General features: G+C 38.3%; 1 protein-coding gene across 1 annotated transcript in view; it reads right to left on the bottom strand.

The window, feature by feature from the left end:
• LOC112696614 (cytochrome P450 76A2) overlaps positions 1–20,587 on the bottom strand; it is a 32,685-nt gene extending 12,098 nt beyond the window's left edge. The window contains exon 1 of the mRNA XM_025749444.3: positions 19,583–20,587. Within this exon, the coding sequence (XP_025605229.1) occupies positions 19,583–20,500 (918 nt within the window). The 5' untranslated portion in view covers positions 20,501–20,587. The remainder of the gene's footprint in view (positions 1–19,582) is intronic.
• Positions 20,588–26,136: the final 5,549 nt, after the last annotated feature.

The following is a 26,136-nucleotide window of genomic DNA, read 5'->3' on the forward strand; positions in this document are numbered from 1 at the left end:
ATGCAAAGTTGAGATTATGGCTCATTGGATTGGTCAAAGGTAGTTTGAAGTGGTTGTTGATGAGTTGGAAATGGATATGTTAGCAATATTCATGTTTTAGAGATAAGGATTTATGAATGTGGTGAAAATGAGGGTTGGAAGTCTTTTGGTAAAAAAGTGATTTTGATGAAATTTGGGCATCCATAATTTACTCCCCAAATTTCGGATTGAGTTGTGATTTATTGCAAATGAAAGATGGTTCTATGAGCTTTTGATTGATACAATTTTATGAAAAATAGAATTTTGTAGAGAAAGTTATGGACGTTGAAAGTTTGATGTATGAATCTGTGTTACAGGATGGCAAAAACTGGTTGCAGTAAGCTTTCTAGGCATTCTGCCCATTTTTGAAAAATTCGTGGCTCGCCACCATGTGTTCCAGGTTGAATCTCGATACTCTGTTGACCCTATGTCGTAAGGGTGACTGGGCACGTATAAATTTCCGGGTATGGATAGCCCACATTGAGTGATTATATGATAAATGAATGTGAACTCTATGCATAGACTCTTGGGGATGCGCGACAGGGGACAGTCTAAGGTTTTTGGACTTGTCGGGTTGGCTGGATAACCGACAGATAGGCCTCATCAGCCATAGGACAGGCATGCATCATATGCATTTGTTTGTTTTGATTGCTATGCATTTCCTTGGTTTGCCTAATTGATATATACCACCTTCTACCTGTTATACTTGCTACTTGTGCTATCTGCTCATTACTTGTGCGTAAACTTGTTTTGTTGCTTGTTTCTATTGCATTACGGATGATGGAGGAATGGAGGAAATGGAGAAATGGTTTGGTGATAGGTTAGGATTGAAATTAAGTAAGTTAGGTATTAAGTTAAGCAGATTTAGAATACCTACCCCTGTTTATGGTTTCTATTTAGTAATTAAGTTGGATAACTGAATAACGGAGTTCTAGGATTACCTAAAGCATTCTCAAGACCTTATTTATTAAATGCATGGCACTTTTACTATGCTGAGAACCTCCAGTTCTCATTCCATACTGTTGTTGTTTTTCAGATACAGGTCGAGAGGCTCCTCGCTAGGCGTCTGGATCCTTGAAGCGAAGTAGTTCTTGGGTGTATTTTGGGTTTCTGTTTGTATATATGTAAATATGTATTTAGCTTACTCTCCAAGTAACTTATGTATGCTGCTCCTCTTAGAGGTTGAAGGAGAGATAGGAGTTTATTCTAGTATTTTGATGTATTTTGGGGATACTTATGTATGTTTATATATATATCCCCCGGCCAGCCTTAGCTTCGCAGGCTAAGTCAAGGGCTAGTTATGTTGTTTCCTTGGTTTTCCTATACCTTTTACTCATCTTTATCATTTTCCGATTAGGTTTCTTAGTATGCAAGTAATCCTTTCTTTTGAGCGTTGCGCTTTTCATTTTGCGATTTTTTTCACCCGTTTTGTCTCAAGGCTCCTAGTGTATTATTCTCTTCTCTATTATGCATTTATTTTGCTGTTTAGAGGTCCGTAACACCACACTACCTCTGTTCTACGACTTAAGCGTAAAACTCTGTGTAGTAGGGTGTTACAGTCACAGCCCCTTGATAAATCACTTTTTTATGGTTTATATTGTATTTAATTGAGTGGTTTTATCAAGTTTTCACCCACTTATTCATAGGATTTGCATGATTTTACAATTCCTTCCCATTATAGTTCTATGATTGAAAACATGCTTCTTTGGTCTTAATTTAGCTAATCTTAATCCTCTCTTATTACCATTCGAAGCCTTGATCTGTGTGTTAAGTGTTTCAGGCTTTATAGGGTAGGAATGGCTTAGAGAATGAAGAGGAAGCGTGCAAAAATGGAAGGAACACAAGGAATTGAGGAGATGACCAGCGAGAAGTCACGCAGTCGAATGACTCACACGACCGCGCAAAATGGAAGAAATCAGAGTGACGCGTTCGCGTGTCTAACGCGACCGCGCGGATTGGAAGCTGCACAAACAACGCGAATGCGTGGACGACGCGCACGCGTGGTACGAAAAAACACTGAGTGACGCGATCGCGTGGACGACGCGGATGCGTGACATGCGCGATCTGCAGAATTACAAAAGTCGCTGGCAGAGATTCTGGGCCGCATTTCAACCCAGTTTTTGGCCCAAAAACACATATTAAAGTCAAGGAACATGCAGAGACTCAAAGAGGATTGGAGATTCAATCATTACTCACAATTTTAGGTTTTAGATGTAGTTTTTAGAGAGAGAGGTTCTCTCCTCTCTCTTAGGATTTAGGATTAGGATTTATCTCATCTTCATATCAGGTTCAATATTCCTTTTACTTTGTATTTCTCTTTTACTTTCAGATACTTTGATGCTTGTATTACTTATGTTGCCTATTTGGCTTATGCACCATTCATGTTAGAATTTTCTTAAATAATATAATTTGAGGTATTTTCAGATCTATGATTTTTATCAAGCTTTTTATATTCTTGGCTTTAATTGATTAGTTGGTAACTCTTGAGTTGTCAAACTCACTGTCGACTGAAAATTGGAATTCTTCAAGAATTAACTCGAGTTCCAATAACTCTAGCCTTTTCCAAGGAAAGACTAGGACCTAAGGAACCAAACTTATTCCATTCACTTAACTTACCTTCATAGTTAGAGGTTAACTTAGTGGGAGAAAAATCCAATTCTCATCAAAATTGATAAGGATAACTGGGATAGGACTTCCAGTTTTCATACCTTGCCAAGAGTTTTATTAGTTATTAATTTATTAATTCTTGCAATCTATTTCTCCTGCTTAAAGCCTTTTTCAAATCCAAACACTGTTTTTTCCATAACCAATAATAAATCATACTTCCCTGTAATTCCTTGAGAAGATGACCCGAGGTTTGAATACTTCGGTTTATAAATGTATTGGGTTTTGTTACTTGTGACAACCAAAACGTTTGTACGAAGGGATTTTCTGTTGGTTTAGAATCTATACTCACAACGCGACTATATTTTAAAAAATTCTTTACTAGCAAAAATCCTAACGTCAAAATGGCGCCGTTGCCAGGGAATTGCAAACGTGTGTCTTATTATTGGTTATTGTAAATATTTTTCTTTTACTTGTTTATTTGTTTTTTCTCTTTCCCCTTTATTTCTGATAACTACTATGAATTCTCACCCCTCTCGCTTTGAGTTTGGTTCTAATTTTGTTGCAAGGAATGCAAGCTATAACAGGACTATGCATCAAGGTCTAAGCAATCAAAGATGGATGGAGCCACGAGGATCTGATCACCCTTTTTGGCAACAACAACCTCCTAGATATCATGGACAAAGACCATTCTACAATGCATACCCAACTGATAGATTTGGTGGACCCCTTGTAGCTACCAACAAGCCCCACCCTATGCTCAGAGACCATCCTCTCAACATAGTTTCAACCCACCATACTCACAAGCTTCTTTTCACCATTCACTACTACATGACCCTTATCCACTCCAATGCCAATCCAATTACTCCCAAGAACCACCACTCCCCTATACACCATGTCCATATCCATCAAGCCAAGAATCACAGGTTCACTTCGAAGAATCAGTAAACCAATTTAATGCAACCCTTCATCAACTGGAGCAAGCAATAAATCAATTATCTTCCAGACGTTTAGCCCCTCAACAGACTCCCACAGCTTCATGTGGAGAATCCAATGAAGAACGCATTACAAGGAAGACGCTAGAAACTCCAGTGGGTAACAGAGAGCATAACTTCATATTGGAACAAGTGGAGGAAGCCGGAATTATTGAAAAAGAAGAGGAGGCAGTGGTTGAAGACTTAGGAGATGCTGAACCTCCATGGAAAAGTCAAGTCATAGAGCCTCCTTCAAAGATGTTTGAAACTGATGTTGAGGAGGGTATACAACCTCCAAAGCATATCATGGTTGAAGACTTTGAAGGAGACAATCAAGAGATGGATTCAATTATTAATGAATTCTTATCTACATTTGAATGGAGTGGAGCTTGCACGTTCATTAGAAACACCTCCCCCTAAGTTTCCATCATCCTTCACAACATTCAAGTGGGTAAAATTCATATCCCTTAGCTTTCTAATTCCACTTGAATACGGGCTACTGGAGATGGATGGTCAACTTAGAGCTCTTTGTGGCATTAAGAGTAAAAAGAAGATGGTCAGTGGTAAGAATTGTCCTGCAAGGTTCATTATGGTTGGAAGCTTTAAGTTTAAACGCAAAGGTTGGTGTAGAGCTCAACTGACTGGGTCTAAGAAGTTGTTTGGCTATTTTAGTGAGAATTCTAAAGCTGAACCACCCAGATGGCATCATGCTAATCAACTTGAAGACGGGTGTAGAAACAAGATTTGGGATCCGGGAATATATGATGATCAATTTTGGGGGCTCAAAGCTTGTGAAGAACTCCATCAAAGCTTGAGGAATTTACTTAGTATGGATAGAGCTTATTGGAAGACCAATCATTGGTGGAAGTTTCAAGATGAGTTCAAGCACAAGCCACCATGACAAGGAGCTCGCCACATGTCCAACTTAAGGACTATAACTAAAAGTGCTAGGTGGGAGACAACCCACCATGGTATGACCGTTCCTTTTTCAGTTTAAATTTTAGTCTGTTTTTGAGTTTTGATTGAACCTGGAATTTTGCATAACATTCATTGCATTCTTTTTACTTTGTATTTCTCTTTTACCTTCAGATACTTTGATGCTTGTATTACTTATGTTGCCTATTTGGCTTATGCACCATTCATGTTAGGATTTTCTTAAATAATATAATATGAGGTATTTTCAGATCTATGATTTTTATCAAGCTTTTTATATTCATGGCTTTAATTGATTAATTGGTAACTCTTGAGTTGTCAAACTCATTGTCGACTGAAAATTGGAATTCTTCAAGAATTAACTCGAGTTCCAATAACTCTAGCCTTTTCCAAGGAAAGACTAGGACCTGAGGAACCAAACTTATTCCATCCACTTGACTTACCTTCATAGTTAGAGGTTAACTTAGTGGGAGAAAAATCCAATTCTCATCACAATTGATAAGGATGACTGGGATAGGACTTCCAGTTTTCATACCTTGCCAAGAGTTTTATTAGTTATTAATTTATTAATTCTTGCAATCTATTTCTCCTGCTTAAAACCTTTTTCAAACCCAAACATTGTTTTTTCCATAACTAATAATAAATCATACTTTCCTGCAATTCCTTGAGAAGACGACCCGTGGTTTGAATACTTCGGTTTATAAATTTATTGGGTTTTGTTACTTGTGACAACCAAAACGTTTGTACGAAGGGATTTTCTGTTGCTTTAGAATCTATACTCACAACGCGACTATATTTTTACAAAATTCTTTACTAGCAAAAATCCTAACGTCACCCCTCCCTCTAACCCGTCGCAGCACCTCCGTCCATCCCTTCATCGTCGCTCATTCCCTGCGCCGTCGTCTCCCTCACCCACACGCGTCGCGCCACCTGTCAGCACTAACTCGTCAGTGCCAACTGCCAGCGCCACCGTCATTCTGCTACTCTCTCTTTTTCTCTCTACATGAACTCTCATTCTCCCTACTCCATTATCATTGCCAGTGCTGGTGTCTCTAGTGTTTATCCATGAATCCGCGGCAGGATTTGGAAGGAAAAAAATCGGTGTCATCTTCGTCGAGCTCAGCACTGGATGCATCGCTGGCGTCGGCGGTAAAGCTTCAATTCGTGGTTTATGATTTTTTTTTCTAAACTTGATTTTCTATTTTTTTTATTTGTCTAAACTTCTAATTATTTGATTTTTTCTCATTTTGCTAAGCTTTAAATTATTTAATTTTTTGTTATGATTTTTTACTTATTTGTTCTGATTCTTTTTCTGAGAATTTATTTTTGTTTTGATTGTTTTTATGATTTTATTTCTGATTATTTCTTGTTGGTTCTAATTATTTGTTCTGATATCTTTTTGCTAAATGGAACCCTTGTCATCAGTGGGATCTACATTAGAAAACCATTTGCGTAGAGGGATGCAGATTTTCGTGAAGACTCAAACCGGGAAGACGATAATGCTAGAGGTGGAAAGTTCTAATACTATTGATAACATGAAGGCAAAGATACAGGACAAAGAAAAGATTCCACCGAACCAACAGCGAATAATCTTTGCTATGAAGGCAAAGATACAGGACGCACCCTGGCCGATTACAACATTCAGATGGAGTCCACCCACCATCTTATTTTGAGGCTCCGTGGCGGTGAACTCTGATTGCTGATTATGCTGGTGTTGTTTTCTTTCTGATGTTCTCGTTATAAAATTTGGACTTTTGTTACTTTTCCTGTGCCTTATTGATTCTTGTGAATCTGTTACATGTAATTAAGATTGTTCCTTTGTTCTTCTGCTAAAGTATTGATTAATACAGAATAAGATTTATTTTTGCTATTACTCTGTGTTGTGCATTGATGAGCGGATAATTTATACGCTTTTTGGCATTGTTTTTAGGTAGTTTTTAGTAAGTTTGAGCTACTTTTAGGGATGTTTTCATTAGTTTTTATGTTAAATTCACATTTCTAGACTTTACTATGAGTTTGTGTGTTTTTCTGTGATTTCAGGTAAATTCTGGCTGAAATTGAGGGACTTGAGCAAAACTCTGAAGAAGGCTGACAAAAGGACTGCTGATGCTGTTGGAATCTGACCTCCCTGCACTCGAAATGGATTTTCTGCAGCTACAGAACTCCAAATGGCGCGCTCTCAACGGCGTTGGAAAGTAGACATCCAGAGCTTTCCAGCAATATATAATAGTCTATACTTTATTCGGAGATTGACGACGTAACTTGGCGTTGAACGCCAAGTACATGCTGCTGTCTGGAGTTAAACGCCAGAAAAACGTCATGATCCGGAGTTGAACGCCCAAAACACGTCATAACTCGGAGTTCAACTCCAAGAAAAGCCTCAGCTCGTGGATTGATCAAGCTCAGCCCAAACATACACCAAGTGGGCCCCGGAAGTGGATTTATGCATCAATTACTTACTCATGTAAACCCTAGGAGCTAGTTTATTATAAATAGAACTTTTTACTATCATATTATCATCCTGGATTGTATTTTGAATCCTGTGATCACGTTTTGGGGGCTGGCCATTCGGCCATGCCTGAACCTTTTACTTATGTATTTTCAACGGTGGAGTTTCTGCACACCATAGATTAAGGGTGTGGAGCTCTGCTGTACCTCAAGTATTAATGCAATTCTATTCTCTTTTATTCAAATCTCTCTTATTCTTATTCCAAGATATTCATTCGTACCCAAGAACATGATGAATGTGATGATAAGTAACCCTCATTATCATTCTCACTTATGAACGCACGTGATTGACAACCACTTCCGTTCTACATGCAACCGAGCTTGAATGTGTATCTCTTAGATTCCCCAACAGAATCTTCGTGGTATAAGCTAGATAGATGGCGGCATTTATGAGGATCCAGAAAGTCTCACCTTGTCTGTGGTATTCCGAGTAGGATCCTGGGAATCCGGAAAGTCTCACCTTGTCTGTGGTATTCCGAGTAGGATTCCGGTAATGAATGACTGTGACGTGCTTCAAACTTGCAAGTGCTGGGCGTTAGTGACAGACGCAAAAGAATCAAGGGATTCTATTCCAGTAGGCGCAGGAACCAACCAGTGATTAGCCGTGCTGTGACAGAGCGCGTGAGCGTAGTTTTCATTGCGAGGTGGGATGTAGCCATCAACCATGGGTGATGCCTCCAGACGATTAGCCATGCGAGTGACAGCCGCATAGGATCATTTTCCCGAGAGGATTGAAAGTAGCCACCGTTGATGGTGAACCCCTATACACAGCTTGCCATGGAAAGGAGTAAGAAGGATTGAGTTGAAGCAGTGGGAGAGCAGGCGTCCTTGAGCCATACAGTATCTCCATTCGCTTATCTAAAATCCCCACCAATGAATCTGCATGAGTATTCTATCCCTTTTATTATTTATTTTCTTATTTCTATTTTCGAAACCATAAACCAATTTAATCTGCCTAACTGAGATTTACAAGGTGACCATAGCTTGCTTCATACCAACAATCTCTGTGGGATCGACCCTTACTCACGTAAGGTTTATTACTTGGACGACCCAGTACACTTGCTGGTTAGTTGAACGGAGTTGTGTCCACTCGTGCCAATTTCAAATTCCATAAAAGTATAACTTAAAGAATAGTGATCACAATTTCGTCCACCAAGTTTTTGGCGCCGTTGCCGGGGATTGTTCGAGTATGGACAACTGACGGTTCATCTTGTTGCTCAGATTAGGTAATTTTCTTTTCAAAAATCTTTTTCAAAAATTTTTCTTTTATTTTTCGTTTTTCCAAAAATATTTTCGAAAAAAAATAATAAAAATACAAAAAAAATTAGAAAATCATAAAAATAAAAAAATATTTTGTGTTTCTTGTTTGAGTCTTGTGTTAATTTTTAAGTTTGGTGTCAATTGCATCTTTGCATTCATATTTTTCATGCATTAAAGATTTCTAAGTTTGGTGTCTTGCATGTTTTCTTTGCATCAAAAATTTTTCAAAATTATGTTCTTGATGTTCATCATGATCTTCAAAGTGTTCTTGGTGTTCATCTTGACATTCATAGCATTCTTGCATGCATTCATTGTTTTAATCTAAAAATTTCATACATTGAATATTTTTGTTATTTTTCTCTCTCATAATTAAAAAATTCAAAAATCAAAAAAATATCTTTTCCTTATTTCCCTCCAAATTTTCGAAATTTTGGGTTGACTTGGTCAAAAAATTTTAAAAATTAGTTGTTTCTTACAAGTCAAGTCAAAATTTCAATTTTAAAAATCTTATCTTTTCAAAATCTTTTTCAAAAGTCATATCTTTTTCATTTTTTTTATTATTATTTTCGAAAATTTTAAAAAGTATTTTTCAAAAATCTTTTTCTTAGCTTTTATGTCTAAATTTTCGAAAATTAGCTAACAATTAATGTGATTGGTTCAAAAATTTGAAGTTTGTTACTTTCTTGTTAAGAAAGGTTCAATCTTTAAATTCTAGAATCTTATCTTATAGTTTCTTGTTAGTTAAGTCAATTTTAAAATTAAATCTTTTTATCTTTTATCTTATCTTTTTCAAAATTTTATCTTTTTCAAAATTTGATTTCAAATCTTTTTCAATCAACTAACTAACTTTTTGTTTATTTCTTATCTTTTTCAAAACCAACTAACTACCTATCCCTCTCTAATTTTCGAAAATATCTCATCCCTTTTTCAAAAATTCTTTTTGTTTTAAACTTATCTTATCTCTAATTTTCGAAAATTACTAACCCCTTTTTCAAAAATTATTTTCAAATTTTTCCCTCTCTTTTCTTATTCTATTTAATTATTTAATTACTAACACTTCTCTTCACCTCTCTTCATCCAAAAATCTGAATCCCCATCTCCATTCTTCTAACCCCTTTCTTCTTCTACTAAGATAAAGAAATCTCTATACTGTGACAAAGAGGATTCCTCTTTCTTTTCTTGTTTTCTTCTCTTTCATATGAGCAGGAACAGGGAAAAGGGCACTCTTGTTGAAATTGATCCAGAACCTGAAAGGACTCTGAAGAGAAAATTAAGAGAAGCTAAATTACAACAATCCAGAAACAACCTTTCAGAAATTTTCGAACAGGAGAAGGACATGGCAGCCGAAAATAATAATAATAATGCAAGGAGAATGCTTGGTGACTTCACAAAGCCAACGTCCAAGTTTGATGGAAGAAGCATCTCCATTCCTGCCATTGGAGCCAATAACTTTGAGCTAAAACCTCAGCTAGTTGCCTTAATGCAACAAAACTGCAAGTTTTATGGGCTTCCATCTGAAGATCCTTATCAGTTTTTAACTGAGTTCTTGCAGATCTGTGAGACTGTAAAGACGAATGGAGTTAATCCTGAAGTCTACAGACTCATGCTTTTCCCTTTTGCTGTAAGAGACAGAGCTAGAATTTGGTTGGATTCACAACCTAAGGATAGCCTGGACTCCTGGGATAAGCTGGTCACTACCTTCTTGGATAAATTCTTTCCTCCTCAAAAGCTGAGCAAGCTGAGAGTGGATGTTCAAACCTTCAAGCAAAAAGATGGTGAATCCCTCTATGAAGCTTGGAAAAGATACAAGCAGCTGACCAAAAGATGTCCATCTGACATGTTTTCAGAATGGACCCTATTAGATATATTCTATTATGGTCTCTCTGAATTTTCGAAAATGTCATTGGACCATTCTGCAGGTGGATCTATTCACCTGAAGAAAACGCCTGAAGAGGCTCAAGAACTCATTGACATGGTTGCAAACAACCAGTTCATGTATACCTCTGAGAGGAATTCCGTGAATAATGGGATACCTCAGAAGAAAGGAGTTCTTGAAATTGATGCTCTGAATGCCATATTGGCTCAGAACAAAGTGTTGACTCAACAGGTCAACATAATCTCTCAAAATCTGAATGGATTGCAACATGCATCCAACAGTATTAGAGAGGCTGCTTCTGAAGAAGCTTATGATCCTGAGAACCCTGCCATGGCAGAGGTTAATTACATGGGTGAACCATATGGAAACACCTACAACCCATCATGGAGAAATCATCCAAATTTCTCCTGGAAGGATCAACAAAAGCCTCAACAAGGCTTTAACAATGGTGGACGCAATAGGCTGAGCAATAGTAAGCCATATCCATCATCTTCTCAGCAACAGACAGAGAATTCTGAACAAAACACTTCCAATTTAGCCAATATAGTTTCTGATCTGTCAAAGGCCACTTTCAGTTTCATGAATGAAACAAGATCCTCCATCAGAAATCTGGAGGCACAAGTGGGTCAGCTGAGTAAGAAAGTCATTGAAACTCCTCCTAGTATTCTCCCAAGTAATACAGAAGAGAATCCAAAAGGAGAGTGCAAGGCCATTGATTTAGTCAATGTGGCCGAATGCACAAGGGAGGAGGAGGACGAAAATCCTAGTGAGGAAGATCTCCTGGGATGTCCCTCAAGCAAGAAGGAATTTCCTATTAAGGATCCAAAGGAATCTGAGGCTCATATAGAGACCATAGAGATTCCATTAAATCTCCTTCTGCCATTCATGAGCTCTGAAGACTATTCTTCCTCTGAAGAGGATGAAGATGTAACTGGAGAGCAAGTTGCTCAATATTTAGGAGCTATCATGAAGCTGAATGCCAAGTTGTTTGGTAATAAGACTTGGGAAAGTGAACCTCCCTTGCTCATTAGTGAACTAGATACTTGGATTCAGAAAACTCTACCTCAAAAGAAACAAGATCCTGGCAAGTTCTTAATACCTTGTACCATTGGCACCATGAGCTTTGAAAAAGCTCTATGTGATCTAGGGTCAGGGATAAATCTTATGCCACTCTCTGTAATGGAGAAGCTGGGGATCATTGAGGTACAACCTGCCTTGTTCTCATTACAATTGGCAGATAAGTCATTGAGACAAGCTTATGGAATAGTAGGGGACGTACTAGTAAAGGTTGAAGGCCTTTACATCCCGGCTGATTTCATAATCCTAGACACTAGGAATGAAGATGATGAATGCATCATCCTAGGAAGACCTTTCCTAGCCACAGCAGGAGCTGTGATAGATGTCAACAGAGGAGAATTAGTCCTTCAATTGAATGGGGACTACCTTGTGAATAAGGCACATGGCCATCCCTCTGTGACAAAAGAGAGTAAGCAGGAAGAGCTTCTCTCAGTTCAGAGTCAAGAAGAGCCCACACAGTCAAACTCTAAGTTTGGTGTTGTGAAGCCACAACCAAACTCTAAGTTTGGTGTTAAGACCCCATATCCAAACTCTAAGTTTGGTGTTGGGACTACACACCAAAATTGACCTGATCACCTTGTGGCTCCATGAGAGCCACTGTCAAGCTATTGACATTAAAGAAGCGCTTGTTGAGAGGCAACCCAATTTTAATTATCTAATTTTTATTTTATTGTTATTTTGTGTTTTATTAGGTACATGATCATGAGGAGTCACGAAAAAAATAAAAAAAATTAAAAACAGAGTCAAAAACAGAAGAAAAAATTTTTCACCCTGGAGGACGCACAGGCTGGCGTTCAACGCCAGTAAGATGCATCTGGCTGGCGTTCAACGCCTGAACAGAGCACCATTCTGGCGCTGAACGCCAGAAACAAGCAACATCCTGGCGCTGAATGCCAGGAATGTGCCTAGAGGAGACAAACTGGCGCTGAACGCCAGTAACAAGCATGAAACTGGCGTTCAACGCCAGAAACATGCATTACATGGGCGTTGAACGCCCAGAACGTGCACCAATGGGCGTTTAAACGCCAGAATGATGCACGAAGGCATTTTACATGCCTATATGGTGAAGGAATGGTATTTCTTTTCACCTCAAGATCTGTGGACCCCACAGGATCACCTCAGGATCTGTGGACCCCACAGGATCCCCACCTACCATATTCCCACCTTTTCTTTTAATCCTAATCACACTCTCCTAATCCTAATCTCATTTCACCCTTTCCCATATCACATTTCCCAAAAACCTTCACCAATCACCTCAATTCCTCTTCCCAATTACCCCATTCACCTTTCACATCAAACCACTCTTCCCCATAAACCCCACCTACCTTCATAAAATTCAAATTCAATTTCCCACCCATTCCCACCCAACATAGCCGAACACCCACCCTCCCCTCTCCCTATAAATACCCTTCCATTCTACTTCATTTTCACACAACACAACCCCTTCTTCTCCCACATAGCCGAACCTACTTCTTTCCCTCTCCACCATATTCTCTTCTTCTTCTTCTTCTCTTCTTTTCTTTCTTGCTCGAGGGCGAGCAATATTTTAAGTTTGGTGTGGTAAAAGCATAAGCTTTTTGTTTTTCCATTACCATCAATGGCACCTAAGGCCGGAGTATCCTCTAGAAAAGGGAAAGGGAAGACAAAAGCTTCCACCTCCGAGTCATGGGAGATGGAAAGATTCATCTCCAAGAGCCATCAAGACCACTTCTATGATGTTGTGGCAAAGAAGAAGGTGATCCCCGAGGTCCCTTTCAAGCTCAAAAAGAATGAGTATCCGGAAATCCGACATGAAATCCAAAGAAGAGGTTGGGAAGTCCTAACCAACCCCATGCAACAAGTCAGAATTTTGATGGTTCAAGAGTTCTATGCCAATGCATGGATCACTAGGAACCATGATCAAAGTATGAACCCGAATCAAAAGAACTATCTCACAATGGTTCGGGGAAATACTTAGATTTTAGTCCGGAAAATGTGAGGTTGGCGTTTCACTTGCCCATGATGCAAGGAGATGAATGCCCCTACACTAGAAGGGTCAACTTTAATCAAAGGTTGGACCAAGTCCTTATGGACATATGTGTGGAAGGAGCTCAGTGGAGAATAAATTCCAAAGGCAAGCCAGTTCAACTAAGAAGACTGGATCTCAAGCCTGCGGCTAGAGGATGGTTGGAGTTCATACAACGCTCCATCATTCCTACTAGCAACCGATCTGAAGTTACTGTGGATCGGGCCATCATGATTCATAGCATCATGATTGGAGAGGAAGTGGAAGTTCATGAGGTCATCTCCAATGAACTCTACAAAATAGCCGACAAGTCCTCCACCATGGCAAGGCTAGCCTTCCCTCACCTTATATGCCATCTATGTTACTCAGCTGGAGTTACCATAGAAGGAGATACCCCCATTGAAGAAGACAAGCCCATCACCAAGAAAAGGATGGAGCAAGCAAGAGAAGCTCCTCACGGCCCTCAAGAAGTGCATGAGGAAGCTCATCATCAACAAATTCCTGAGATGCCTCAAGGAATGCACTTTCCTCCCAACAACTATTGGGAGCAACTCAACACCTCCTTAGAAGATTTGAGCCACAATGTGGAACAATTGAGGGTGGAACATCATGAGCACTCCATCATTCTCCAAGAAATAAGGGAAGATCAAAGAGCAATGAGGGAGGAGCAACAAAGGCAAGGAAGGGACATAGAAGAGCTGAAGAACATCATTGGTCCTTCAAGAAGAAGACGCCACTAAAGGTGGATTCATTCCTTGTTCTTTATTTCTTTCTGTTTTCGGTTTTTAGTATTGTGTTTATCTATGTTTTGTGTCTCTACTTCATGATCATTAGTATGTAACCATGCCTTAAAGCTATGAATAAAATCCATTAATCCTTCACCTCTCTTAAATGAAAAATGTTTTAATTCAAAAGAACAAGAAGTACATGAATTTCGAATTTATCATTGAATTTAATTTAATTATATTGATGTGGTGACAACACTTTTTGTTTTCTGAATGAATGATTGAACAGTGCATATTTTTTATCTTGTTGTTTATGAGTGTTAAAATTGTTGGCTCTTGAAAGAATGATGAACAAAGAGAAATGTTATTGATGATCTGAAAAAAAATCATGAAATTGATTCTTGAAGCAAGAGAAAGCAGTGAAAAAGGAAGCTTGCGAAAAAAAAATGGCAAAAAAAATACAGAAAGAAAAAGAAAAAGCAAGCAGAAAAAGCCAATAGCCCTTAAAACCAAAAGGCAAGGGTAAAAAGGATCCAAGGCTTTGAGCATCAATGGATAGGAGGGCCCAAGGAAATAAAATCCAGGCCTAAGCGGCTAAATCAAGCTGTCCCTAACCATGTGCTTATGTCATGAAGGTCCAAGTGAAAAGCTTGAGACTGAGTGGTTAAAGTCGTGATCCAAAGCAAAAGAGTGTGCTTAAGAGCTCTGGACACCACTAACTGGGGACTCTAGCAAAGCTGAGTCACAATCTGAAAAGGTTCACCCAGTTATGTGTCTGTGGCATTTATGTATCCGGTGGTAATACTGGAAAACAAAGTGCTTAGGGCCACGGCCAAGACTCATAAGTAGCTGTGTTCAAGAATCAACATGCTTAACTAGGAAAGTCAATAACACTATCTGAAATTCTGAGTTCCCAGAGACGCCAATCACTCTGAACTACAAAGGAAAAAGTGAGATGCCAAAACTATTCAGAAGCAAAAAGCTACAAGTCCCGCTCATCTAATTAAATTAATATTCATTGATATTTTAGAATTTATAGTATATTCTCTTCTTTTTATCCTATTTGATCTTCAGTTGCTTGGGGACAAGCAACAATTTAAGTTTGGTGTTGTGATGAGCGGATAATTTATACGCTTTTTGGCATTGTTTTTAGGTAGTTTTTAGTAAGTTTGAGCTACTTTTAGGGATGTTTTCATTAATTTTTATGTTAAATTCACATTTCTGGACTTTACTATGAGTTTGTGTGTTTTTCTGTGATTTCAGGTAAATTCTGGCTGAAATTGAGGGACTTGAGCAAAACTCTGAAGAAGGCTGACAAAAGCACTGCGGATGTGTTGGAATCTGACCTCCCTGCACTCGAAATGGATTTTCTGGAGCTACAGAACTCCAAATGGCGCGCTCTCAACGGCGTTGGAAAGTAGACATCCAGAGCTTTCCAGCAATATATAATAGTCCATACTTTATTCGGAGATTGACGACGTAACTTGGCGTTGAACGCCAAGTACATGCTGCTGTCTGGAGTTAAACGCCAGAAAAACGTCATGATCCGGAGTTGAACGCCCAAAACACGTCATAACTCGGAGTTCAACTCCAAGAAAAGCCTCAGCTCGTGGATTGATCAAGCTCAGCCCAAACATACACCAAGTGGGCCCCGGAAGTGGATTTATGCATCAATTACTTACTCATGTAAACCCTAGGAGCTAGTTTATTATAAATAGAACTTTTTACTATCATATTATCATCCTGGATTGTATTTTGAATCCTGTGATCACGTTTTGGGGGCTGGCCATTCGGCCATGCCTGAACCTTTTACTTATGTATTTTCAACGGTGGAGTTTCTGCACACCATAGATTAAGGGTGTGGAGCTCTGCTGTACCTCAAGTATTAATGCAATTCTATTCTCTTTTATTCAAATCTCTCTTATTCTTATTCCAAGATATTCATTCGTACCCAAGAACATGATGAATGTGATGATAAGTAACCCTCATTATCATTCTCACTTATGAACGCACGTGATTGACAACCACTTCCGTTCTACATGCAACCGAGCTTGAATGTGTATCTCTTAGATTCCCCAACAGAATCTTCGTGGTATAAGCTAGATAGATGGCGGCATTTATGAGGATCCGGAAAGTCTCACCTTGTCTGTGGTATTCCGAGTAGGATCCTGGAAATCCGGAAAGTCTCACCTTGTCTGTGGTATTCCGAGTAGGATTCCGGTAATGAATGACTGTGACGTGCTTCAAACTTGCAAGTGCTGGGCGTTAGTGACAGACGCAAAAGAATCAAGGGATTCTATTCCAGTAGGCGCAGGAACCAACCAGTGATTAGCCGTGCTGTGACAGAGCGCGTGAGCGTAGTTTTCACTGCGAGGATGGGATGTAGCCATCAACCATGGGTGATGCCTTCAGACGATTAGCCATGCGAGTGACAGCCGCATAGGATCATTTTCCCGAGAGGATTGAAAGTAGCCACCGCTGATGGTGAACCCCTATACACAGCTTGCCATGGAAAGGAGTAAGAAGGATTGAGTTGAAGCAGTGGGAGAGCAGGCGTCCTTGAGCCATACAGTATCTCCATTCGCTTATCTGAAATCCCCACCAATGAATCTGCATGAGTATTCTATCCCTTTTATTATTTATTTTCTTATTTCTATTTTCGAAACCATAAACCAATTTAATCTGCCTAACTGAGATTTACAAGGTGACCATAGCTTGCTTCATACCAACAATCTCTGTGGGATCGACCCTTACTCACGTAAGGTTTATTACTTGGACGACTCAGTACACTTGCTGGTTAGTTGAACGGAGTTGTGTCCACTCGTGCCAATTTCAAATTCCATAAAAGTATAACTTAAAGAATAGTGATCACAATTTCGTCCACCATGCATCTTGAGGGTGTGAAAGTGTCTGGTGCACCGCCACCTAGAACAATCTTGGTGCAGTAGTGTATCCGTGATAAAGGTGTATTGGAAGTTCTATGCAACTTTGTGAGTGCTCAATTCGTTTTCGTTTTTGTATTTGATAGTTGTCTAATGGAATTGAATAGTTAGATAATAGAGTTTCAGTTGCAGGTAACTCCATTAAAGAAGTTTCAACCTTCAAGATATATAATAGGCTTATGTACTATTGTTTGCATTGAAGTTCTTGGTAGTCCCGTGACGATTAATGATGATATATTGATGTCATACTTATTCATACAAAAATTGTTAGAAAATTGATTGATTCTTAACATAATTGATAACCTTGATCATCTTGAGAAAAAAAGAAATATGATTTTGATGAGATTATTACAATTTGTGCTCTTGGAGTAGCTGCCCGCTGGTAGTTCTGCCGCTTTGCACAGCTTACATGGTTTTGGAAATTTAAGTGAGACTATTAAGGTATCATAATTTTTTTTAAATAGTATATCATCTTTTGTGCAATTTTTAGTGTGATCAATATCCATGTATTTTCTTTCCAAGAAGGTAAACATACTATTTTAATATCCTATTCTAAGTCCTAACTTCAGCCATTGGCTCAAATTTTTAGTGGCTATTGATTCTTGAGCTTCACTTCAGTTCAGATGTGTGTGCTGGTTTGGAAGCTTGTTTTCTTGTTCATTATTAGATATTTTGTATTGATTAGAAACTAGTTTTGCTTTCTAATCTTATTCACATGTTATTCTTGTCTTTTGTATAAAGAAAATAAACATGGTATATTTGATGCTATTCTTCATGGACGCATTGATTTCTCTTCGGATTCTTGGCATTCCATATCGAGTAGTGCCAAAGATCTAGTCAAGATGTTACATGTTGACACCAAGGAATGGTTTTCGGCTATTGAATTCCTTAGTAAATTAGTAAATTTGTATTATGTCAAAAGTGGTTTATATTTTATATTTAATTGTATTGCACTATTGTTTATGAAGACCAACTGGTTGTGTTATATCTTCAGCATAAATCTATAGTCTTATCTTTGAGATCAGATCTATTGGAAAGATAACAAAATCAATGAAGACTGAAAAACTGGCATGAAATAGATTTAATTGTGACACAAAGACCTTGCTATATAGAGGTAAGCTTGACTTGAAATATGCTAAAATTGATACACGCTCTATTTGTGACATATAGACACCATAGTTCCAGCCTTCTTCTATATTGAGGAAGCTTAAGATTTTTAATTTTGATTCATTATGGCTACTTGCTATCGTTGCAGCCAATGCAATGTTTACATTCAATTTGTCAATGTTTTATGTGATTTTAATGCATACTTTTCACTAATGCTTCCTTGATACTGGCATGAATTTTTACATTAATTCAGTTAATGAAATGATTAATGAGATGAGATGAAAATTTTCATTTGATCACTTTGCTATTAGAAAAATGTACCTATATTTTTTATTTGGGAACCTAGTGTATGAAATTGAAATAAGATTTTAGCCTCTAGTGTCTGAATTCTAATGTTATACTAAGTCTTAAGAGTTAATATTAATATGTTCAGGTTAGATATGGCCAGCAATAGAGAATTGATGTCTACACATATGACTCTGATCTTGTTGCAGGTATGCATTATTATAAAAAAAGGCTACTAATTTTGATTACTAAGTGACAAATTTAACATGCTTGAAATTAGTACTAATTTTACAATTTGTTGTATAGTTCTCATGCATACAGGTTACTGTCACTCAATAACTTCTCCACCTCTGACAGCTATACAAGAGTTGCATGCAACCATTCATGTACTACAAATTAGTCCGAATGTTGTTTAGGAATTAAATTAATTTTTTTCTAATATAAAATTATAATTTTTTAAATGTTTATTTTAAATGTTGAATTTATTTTTTTTTAAAGGTTTCATTCATATTTTATTATGTACATATATAATTCAAATATATACATGGAAGATTAATTTTTTATTATTTTATTTTATTTAAAAGATTAACTTATTTATATTCCTATTTGATTTTTGATTTTTTTTTATTTGAAAAGGATTAGGCCACGCTCTAGAAGTGTAACGACAAATTTTCACTTTTTGGCAAGTTTTAAAAGTGTGACAAAAAAATAAAACGTACCAATATATCAATAAAAATTTGGTGATAGATCAACCAGCACACTTACAGATGTGATTCTCTTAAAAGTGTATCAATAGCTTAAAAAATATGCCAAAAAATTATCAACACTTTTTTTACACTTTTTAACACGTTTTAAAAGCGTGACAAAAAACTTATTTTTTTTGTAGTGTGCTTCTTAGTTGAGTTATAGTGCTATCAAGAAAGTCAACTTAACTCCTAGTGTGAGACTACACACGTCCCTCTCCTATTAGTTTTAACGTTGAGGTCACCTTAATCACCAAATTATACAAGCCACTACACTACAGAATGCACCAAATAAAATTATCAAATAAATTCAGTATAAAATCTATTAAAAATAAAATTTTATTAGAGATTGACTGAAAAGTTATTTGTATTTTTTTTTCTAGGTTGATTCTTCGTCCATTTTTAGTCTTTTAAACTATTGATCAATTTTTTCCTAACAAAATTGATTAAATGTGTAAATGAAAAAAATAAGATGATTATTCACATGAAATGTTAGTCAACGGAAAATAATACTATGGTACCTACCAAAATGAATACGTTGAGGTCCTTGTCGGAGATATTCCGTGCCTCCTCACCGCCACCGCCCTGAAATTGAAGCAGCACATCCAAGAAATCCTTTCTAGCCATATCATCACTATGCTGCAGCTGCAACCGCTCCTTCACGAACTTGGAAGCAATCTCAATGGCCTTTCCCATGTCCCTCTTCATCCTCCGCTGCAGCCCCTGCGGGTCCACCCACACAAGCCACGGGAACACGTCCGCCACGTTCGCGTGCCCCGTCCACTCCAAAAGCCCCATGATTGCTTTAAACAGATCCGACCCTGTTTCCGATTCCGGGTCAAACATGTCTTGGGAAAGCATAAGGTTCCCGAACAGATTGAACGACATCAAGAACACGAATCTTGCCACGTGGACACCTTCGCCGGCTTTGAGTTTTTTAGCTTCTTTTGCTACCCAGGAAACCATGTCGTTGACGCACCTGCGCCGGACGGGAGCGGTGTCGTTGATGCGTTTCGCCACGAGCATGTCCACCGTGACGAGGCGGCGCATGAGGCGCCAGTAAGGGCCGTAAGGGGCAAGGGCTAAAGAGGACTTGTCGTAGTTGTGGACTCGCATGGTTTGAATGATTGTCCTGTCGGCGAAGTTGTGGTCGTGGGACTTGAAGAACTCAGTGGCGGTTTTGGCGTTGAGGATGGCGACGGTGTTGATGGCTCCCAGCTGGAGGCGCACAACGGGGCCGTAGGTATGGCTTAGGTTGGCGAGGGTGCGGTGTGGCATGTCTCCGAGCTGGAATAAGTTGCCAAAAATTGGCCATCCTGGTGGTCCTGGAGGGTGGCGGTTGGAGGAGGAGTGGCGGCGGCGGAGGAGGAAGAATGTGAGAAGAGGCGGAAGGGAGAGGAGTACGAGAAGGAGTGAGAGAGGGTAATATGAAGGAGTGTCCATGATTGCTTCAGATTTTTGGCAATGTTGTCAATGGCTTCATCTTCATACATTACATTGTAAATTTGAGTGTAAGTTTATAGGATTTGTAAACTCACAAAAATCATCTTCAACTTACAAAAAAATCAAGATTTTTAGAATAATATTATTTGATTTACTATTTATAAAATGAATTCTCTCATTCAAAATTATTATATCAAAAAAGTTTAATAGTTAAATCAAGAGATTAATTTCTAATTAAAATAATATTATATTAGTCAACTTTTTTTATTGTAGAATTATTTTTAATTTTTATTAAAATTTTTTAATTTAAAATTTAAAATTTAAAATTTAGAATAAAAATATAATTAAAAAAATTAACTGTTATTGACCGATTTTTAATGTTAAATTCTATCAATTCAATGGATGAATTGAGATTTCAATATATAAATGATAAATCAGATGTAATTTAATTGTTATTTGATAAAATCTGATGTATGAATTGAGATTTTTGTTATTATTTTTATTTTTATTTTTATTTTTTATCCAATATATTTTTTAGGACTTTGACAAATTAAATCTATATGTTATTAGAATTTTATCATAATAAATCTAAAATATGATCATTGTTGTGGTGCTATGTTTACATATAAAAGCTCAGTTTAGGCAAATATAAGTGAACATGTATATATAATTCATATTTTATGCCCAAAAAGATAACTTTTGAGAAGATGCATGTATTTATAACATATTATTATTAAACAAGAGTAACTCGCTCATCCTCATCACAATAGTATCCAAAAAAAAAAAAAAAAAAAAAAAAAAAAAAGGAGGAAGGAGAGAATACCCAAACGCTTTTACATATTGAAAATTTGAAACAGATTGTGACATGTGACTCTGCCATTCTACAAATTTTTAATTCTTTTTATGGAAAACGGGGCAACCGACCAAATAAAATTTTTAATACAATAATAATATCTGCATATTTTTTTATTCGATAATGTTAAAAAAATTCAAAATTTACTTTAAAAAAATTTAACTATTTTTAAAGGACATCTTCTTTTCTTTTCTTCTTGATATCTCTCTCTAACAAAGGACCTTTATACTCTGACATAGAAAATTTTTTATTTTCTTCTCTTCTTGCATTCTTTCTTTTTGTTTATGAACATGAACAGAGATAAAGAACCTCTCTTTGATCCTGATCCTGAACCTGACTAAAGAGGCGTTTACAACAAGTTAGACAACAACACTTCAGAGGAAACCTCACAGAGCTTTTCGAACAAGAAATTGAGAATACAGACATGGCAGCCAATCTAAATGATGGAGGAGACGCAAGAAAGGTCCTTAGTGACTTCACTGCACCCACTTATGAATTCTATGGAAAAAACATCTCTATACCTGCCATTGGTGCAAATAACTTTGAGCTAAAGCCTCAATTGGTTACTCTAATGCAATAGAATTGTAAATTTCATGGACTTTCAGGAAGATCCACATAAATTCTTATTTGAGTTCATGCAAATCTGTGATACAGTTAAGACCAATGGAGTACAGGCTTATACTTTTTCCTTTTGCTGTTAGAGACAGAGCTAGGATATGGTTGGATTCTCAACCCAAGAAAAGTCTAGACTTGTGGAAAAACTTGGTCAATGCATTCTTGGCTAAGTTCTTTCCACCTCAGAAGCTGAGCAAGGTCAGGGTGGAAGTTCAAACCTTTAGACAAAAAGAGGGTGAATACCTATACGAAGCTTGGGAAAGATACAAGCAACTAATAAGGAGATGTCCTCCTGACATGCTCTCCAAATGAACTATCGTAGGAATCTTCTATGATGGCCTATCTAAGATGTCCAAAATGTCATTGGACCATTCTGCTCGTGGATCACTCCACTTAAAGAAAACGCCTGAAGAGGCACAAGAACTTATTGAAATGGTTGCAAACAACCAATTATTGTTCACTTCTGAAAGAAACCTTGTGAACAATGGGGCAGCTCAGAAGAAAGAAGTCCTGGAGGTTGGCACTCTAAATGCCATATTCACTCAAAACAAGATCCTGACCAAACAGGTCAACAAAGTCTCTCAGCATTTGATTAGATTACAAGCTGTAGTTGGCAGCACTCAAGACCCCTCCTATGAAGGAGATGCTTATGATCCAGATCAATTGATGATGAAAAAGGTTAATTATATGGGGAATCCCAACAATGAGCCTTATGGAAACACCTACAACCCATCATGGAGGAATCACCCTAACTTTTCATGGAATGATCAATAGAACCCTTAACAAGGGTTCAACAACAACCAAGGTGGAAGGAACCAAAATAGGTTCAATAACAAACCATTCTCACCTTCTCAGCAACAGATGGAGACTTCTGAGCAGAGCCTATCTGACTTAGCCACTATAGTCTCCGATCTCTCTAAGACCACTCACAGTTTCATGATAGAGACTGGGTCCTCCATTAGGAATCTGGAGGTACAGAATGGTCAGCTGAGTAAGAAGATCCCTGAAATCCCTTCTAACACTCTTCCAAGTAATACTGAAGTAAACCCAAGAGAAGAGTGCAAGGCCTTCACTATAGCAGCTGGGGCCGAATCTGAAGGGAAGTTTCTGGCATTGAACGCCAGCCAGGTAGTAGAGGTCGGGCGTTCAACGCCCAAGGAGGAGCATGTCTTGGCATTAAACGCCACAATGGGGGGAGGATGAGTGTTCTGTGCCCCCTAATGACACCCCTATTGAAGAACTAACAGAAACCAGCACTCATGAGGAAACCATAGAGGTTCTCTTGAATGCCTTGTTGCAATGTATAGAATCTGAAGAATACTCCTCCTTTGATGAGGAAGAGAAAACTAGGGAAGAGCAAGTCGCTCGGTACTTTAGAATTTTGATGAAGCTGAATGCCAAATTATTTGGAACAGAGACATTGGAGGTCAAACCTCCGGTGTTCACCAAGGAACTCAATGCCATAGTTCAGAAGAAACTACCTCAAAAGTTGCCAGATCCTAGACGCTTTCTAATTTCCTACACCATAGGAACAATTACCTTTGAGAAGGCTTTATACGACCTAGGGTCAAGCATAAACCTCATGCCTCTCTCTGTAATGGAGAGGCTGGGAATTCTTGTGGTGCAAGTTGTCAAGATCTTATTAGAGATGGCAGACAAATCACTGAAAAAGGCATATGGCCTGGTAGAGGATGTCTTAGTAAGGGTTGAAAACCTTTACATCCCTGCAAATTTTATAATCATAAATACCCGAGAGGATGAGGATAAATCCATCATCCTTGGAAGACCTTTCCTAGCCACTGCCAATGCCATAATTGATGTGGCAAGGGAAGAGCTCGTTTTGCATTTATGGGAAGATCACATTTTGTTCAAGATGACTAAACCTAACTCCCTCCCGAAAGGAGAGACAACTGTGTAACACTTAGTGTTCCAACCTTCTCTCTCTGTGCAGAGCTTTACAGAGTCCCCATATACCGAATCTAAGTTTGATGTTGAGAAACCATCATCAAGCAATGAGAATGAAGGTACTAAGGGAAAGGTACCTAAAGGTTGGATGGATAGGAAAATCACCACTAAAGGCCTCTCACCTAGCCTGAGAGTTGTCTTCACAGATAGCCCTGTGATTCCACACACTATGAACAAGATCCTATCTCTAGAACACGTGGAGCTCTTCCATGAGAGCACAGGGAAGAAGTTCACTGTAAGGGGCAAAATTTTGAGCCCCTTTCCATCCCCGTAAAGGGGCTAACCGTCAAGCTAGTGACGTTAAAGAAGCGCTTGTTGGGAGGCAACCAAACCATAACTTTAGTATTCTTATTTTTAGTTATTTCTTTCGAGTTATATTAAGTTATTTTCAGAATTATTTCCCTTTTAGAGTTTGTGATCATGTGCAGTAGAATAGAGACAAAGACATTCCAAGATGGAAACAGAACACCTTGGAGTAGACCCCTTGCTGGCATTGAACGCCAGACCAGGAGGCCAGAGGGGCGTTCAACGCCCCCAAATGGGTGCAAAAGCTAGCGTTGAACGCCACACAAGGAGAGGTGTGGGCGTTCAATGCCAAAGAGGGAGCAGCATTGCTGGCGTTGAACACCAAGGGAGGAGTCCCTATAGGGCTTTTAACACCCTACATGGAGCAAGAAGCTGGCGTTGAACGCCAGCCAGGGAGCAGAGGTTAGGCGTTCAATGTCCACAACAGAGCAAGAAGCTGGCGTTGAGCGCCAGCCAAGAAGCAGAGGATGGGCGTTCAACGCTCACAAGGGGGCATGAAATTCAAATTCCCTAGCCTCTCAAGATTAGTGGGTCCCACAGAATCTCCACCTACCCTATCTTCTTCTCTCTTTTACTTTCCCTCTTCCCCATGTACACTCTTCCTGATACACCCTCAACCAATCATATCCACATCATCTTTCTCTCTTCCCAACAACCTTCATCACTCCTATCCATCCATTCCCACCAACCCATTTCAAATTCAAATCTTTTCCACCCATATTCTCCCCTCATGGCTGAAACCTAACCATAACCCACCACTATAAATAACTCTTCATAGAACCCTTCAAAACACACACCTCATACCCAATAAGCCCCACTTGGCCGAATCCCCCTCTCTCTCCATCTCTACTATTCTCTTCATCTTCTACTCTCTTCTTCTCTTTCATTCATATTTGCTCGTGGACGAGCAAAGTTCTTTAGTTTGGTGTTGCAAAAGCTTTGCCTTTTGACTTCTACCATTTCTAAGTATAGCACCCAAAGTCGGAGAGTCCTCAAGAAAGAGGAAAGGAAAAGCCATTGCTTCCGCCTCCGATCCCTAGAAAATGAGGAGATCCCTCACCAAGACTCATCAAGATCACTTATGTGAAGTAGTGGCAAAGATAAAGGTGATCCCCGAGGTCCCTTTCAGGTTCAAAAAGAATGAGTACCCAAAGATCCAACAAGAAATCCAGAGAAGAGGTGATGGCGGAAAATCACATCCACACAACTATCAGAAAGTATACCGGGTCATATCAAGTAGTAAAACTTACAAGAGTGAGGTCGATCCCACAGGAATTTATGGATCAAGCAATTTTAGTTAGGTGATGATTCTAGTCAAGCGAATATTGAATAGAGCTTGGTGAAATTTAATGGACAGAATATAAATTGCAAGAAAGTAAATGCTGGAAAGTAAATGACAGAAACTTAAATGGTATAAAATGTAAAGTGCTGTAGAAATAAATGCTGAAAAGTAAATGACAGAAACTTGAATGACAAGAAATGAAAATAGGTTGAATCTTAGATTGCAAGAAAGTAAAAAGATAGAATGAAAATTAAATTGCATGTAAATTAAAAGGGGTCTTGGGTGCTGTAAATCAAGAAAGCAGTTAATCAAAGCAATTAAGGTGAATTCAAGGTAACCAAAATAAAGAAATATCAAAGAGAAAGATTCATTAGGGATTGGAGATATCATAATCCATCATGAATCAAATGGGTCTCAATTTCATTCTCAATCATATAAAGTAGATCTATGGCAGATTGAAATTGATTGAGTCCCAATTCCTTGGCTACTCAATCTCTCTAAACATAACCAATTTTGCCAATTCCTTGTTCTAATTGTCATGAGAAGAGGTTAAGTGCATTCTCTTAGCCATAAGCCACACAAATTCTCAAGACCTCAATTCCTCTCGAATGGTGT

This window comes from Arachis hypogaea, chromosome 6 (genome assembly GCF_003086295.3).
Source record: "Arachis hypogaea cultivar Tifrunner chromosome 6, arahy.Tifrunner.gnm2.J5K5, whole genome shotgun sequence".
NCBI lineage: Eukaryota > Viridiplantae > Streptophyta > Magnoliopsida > Fabales > Fabaceae > Arachis > Arachis hypogaea.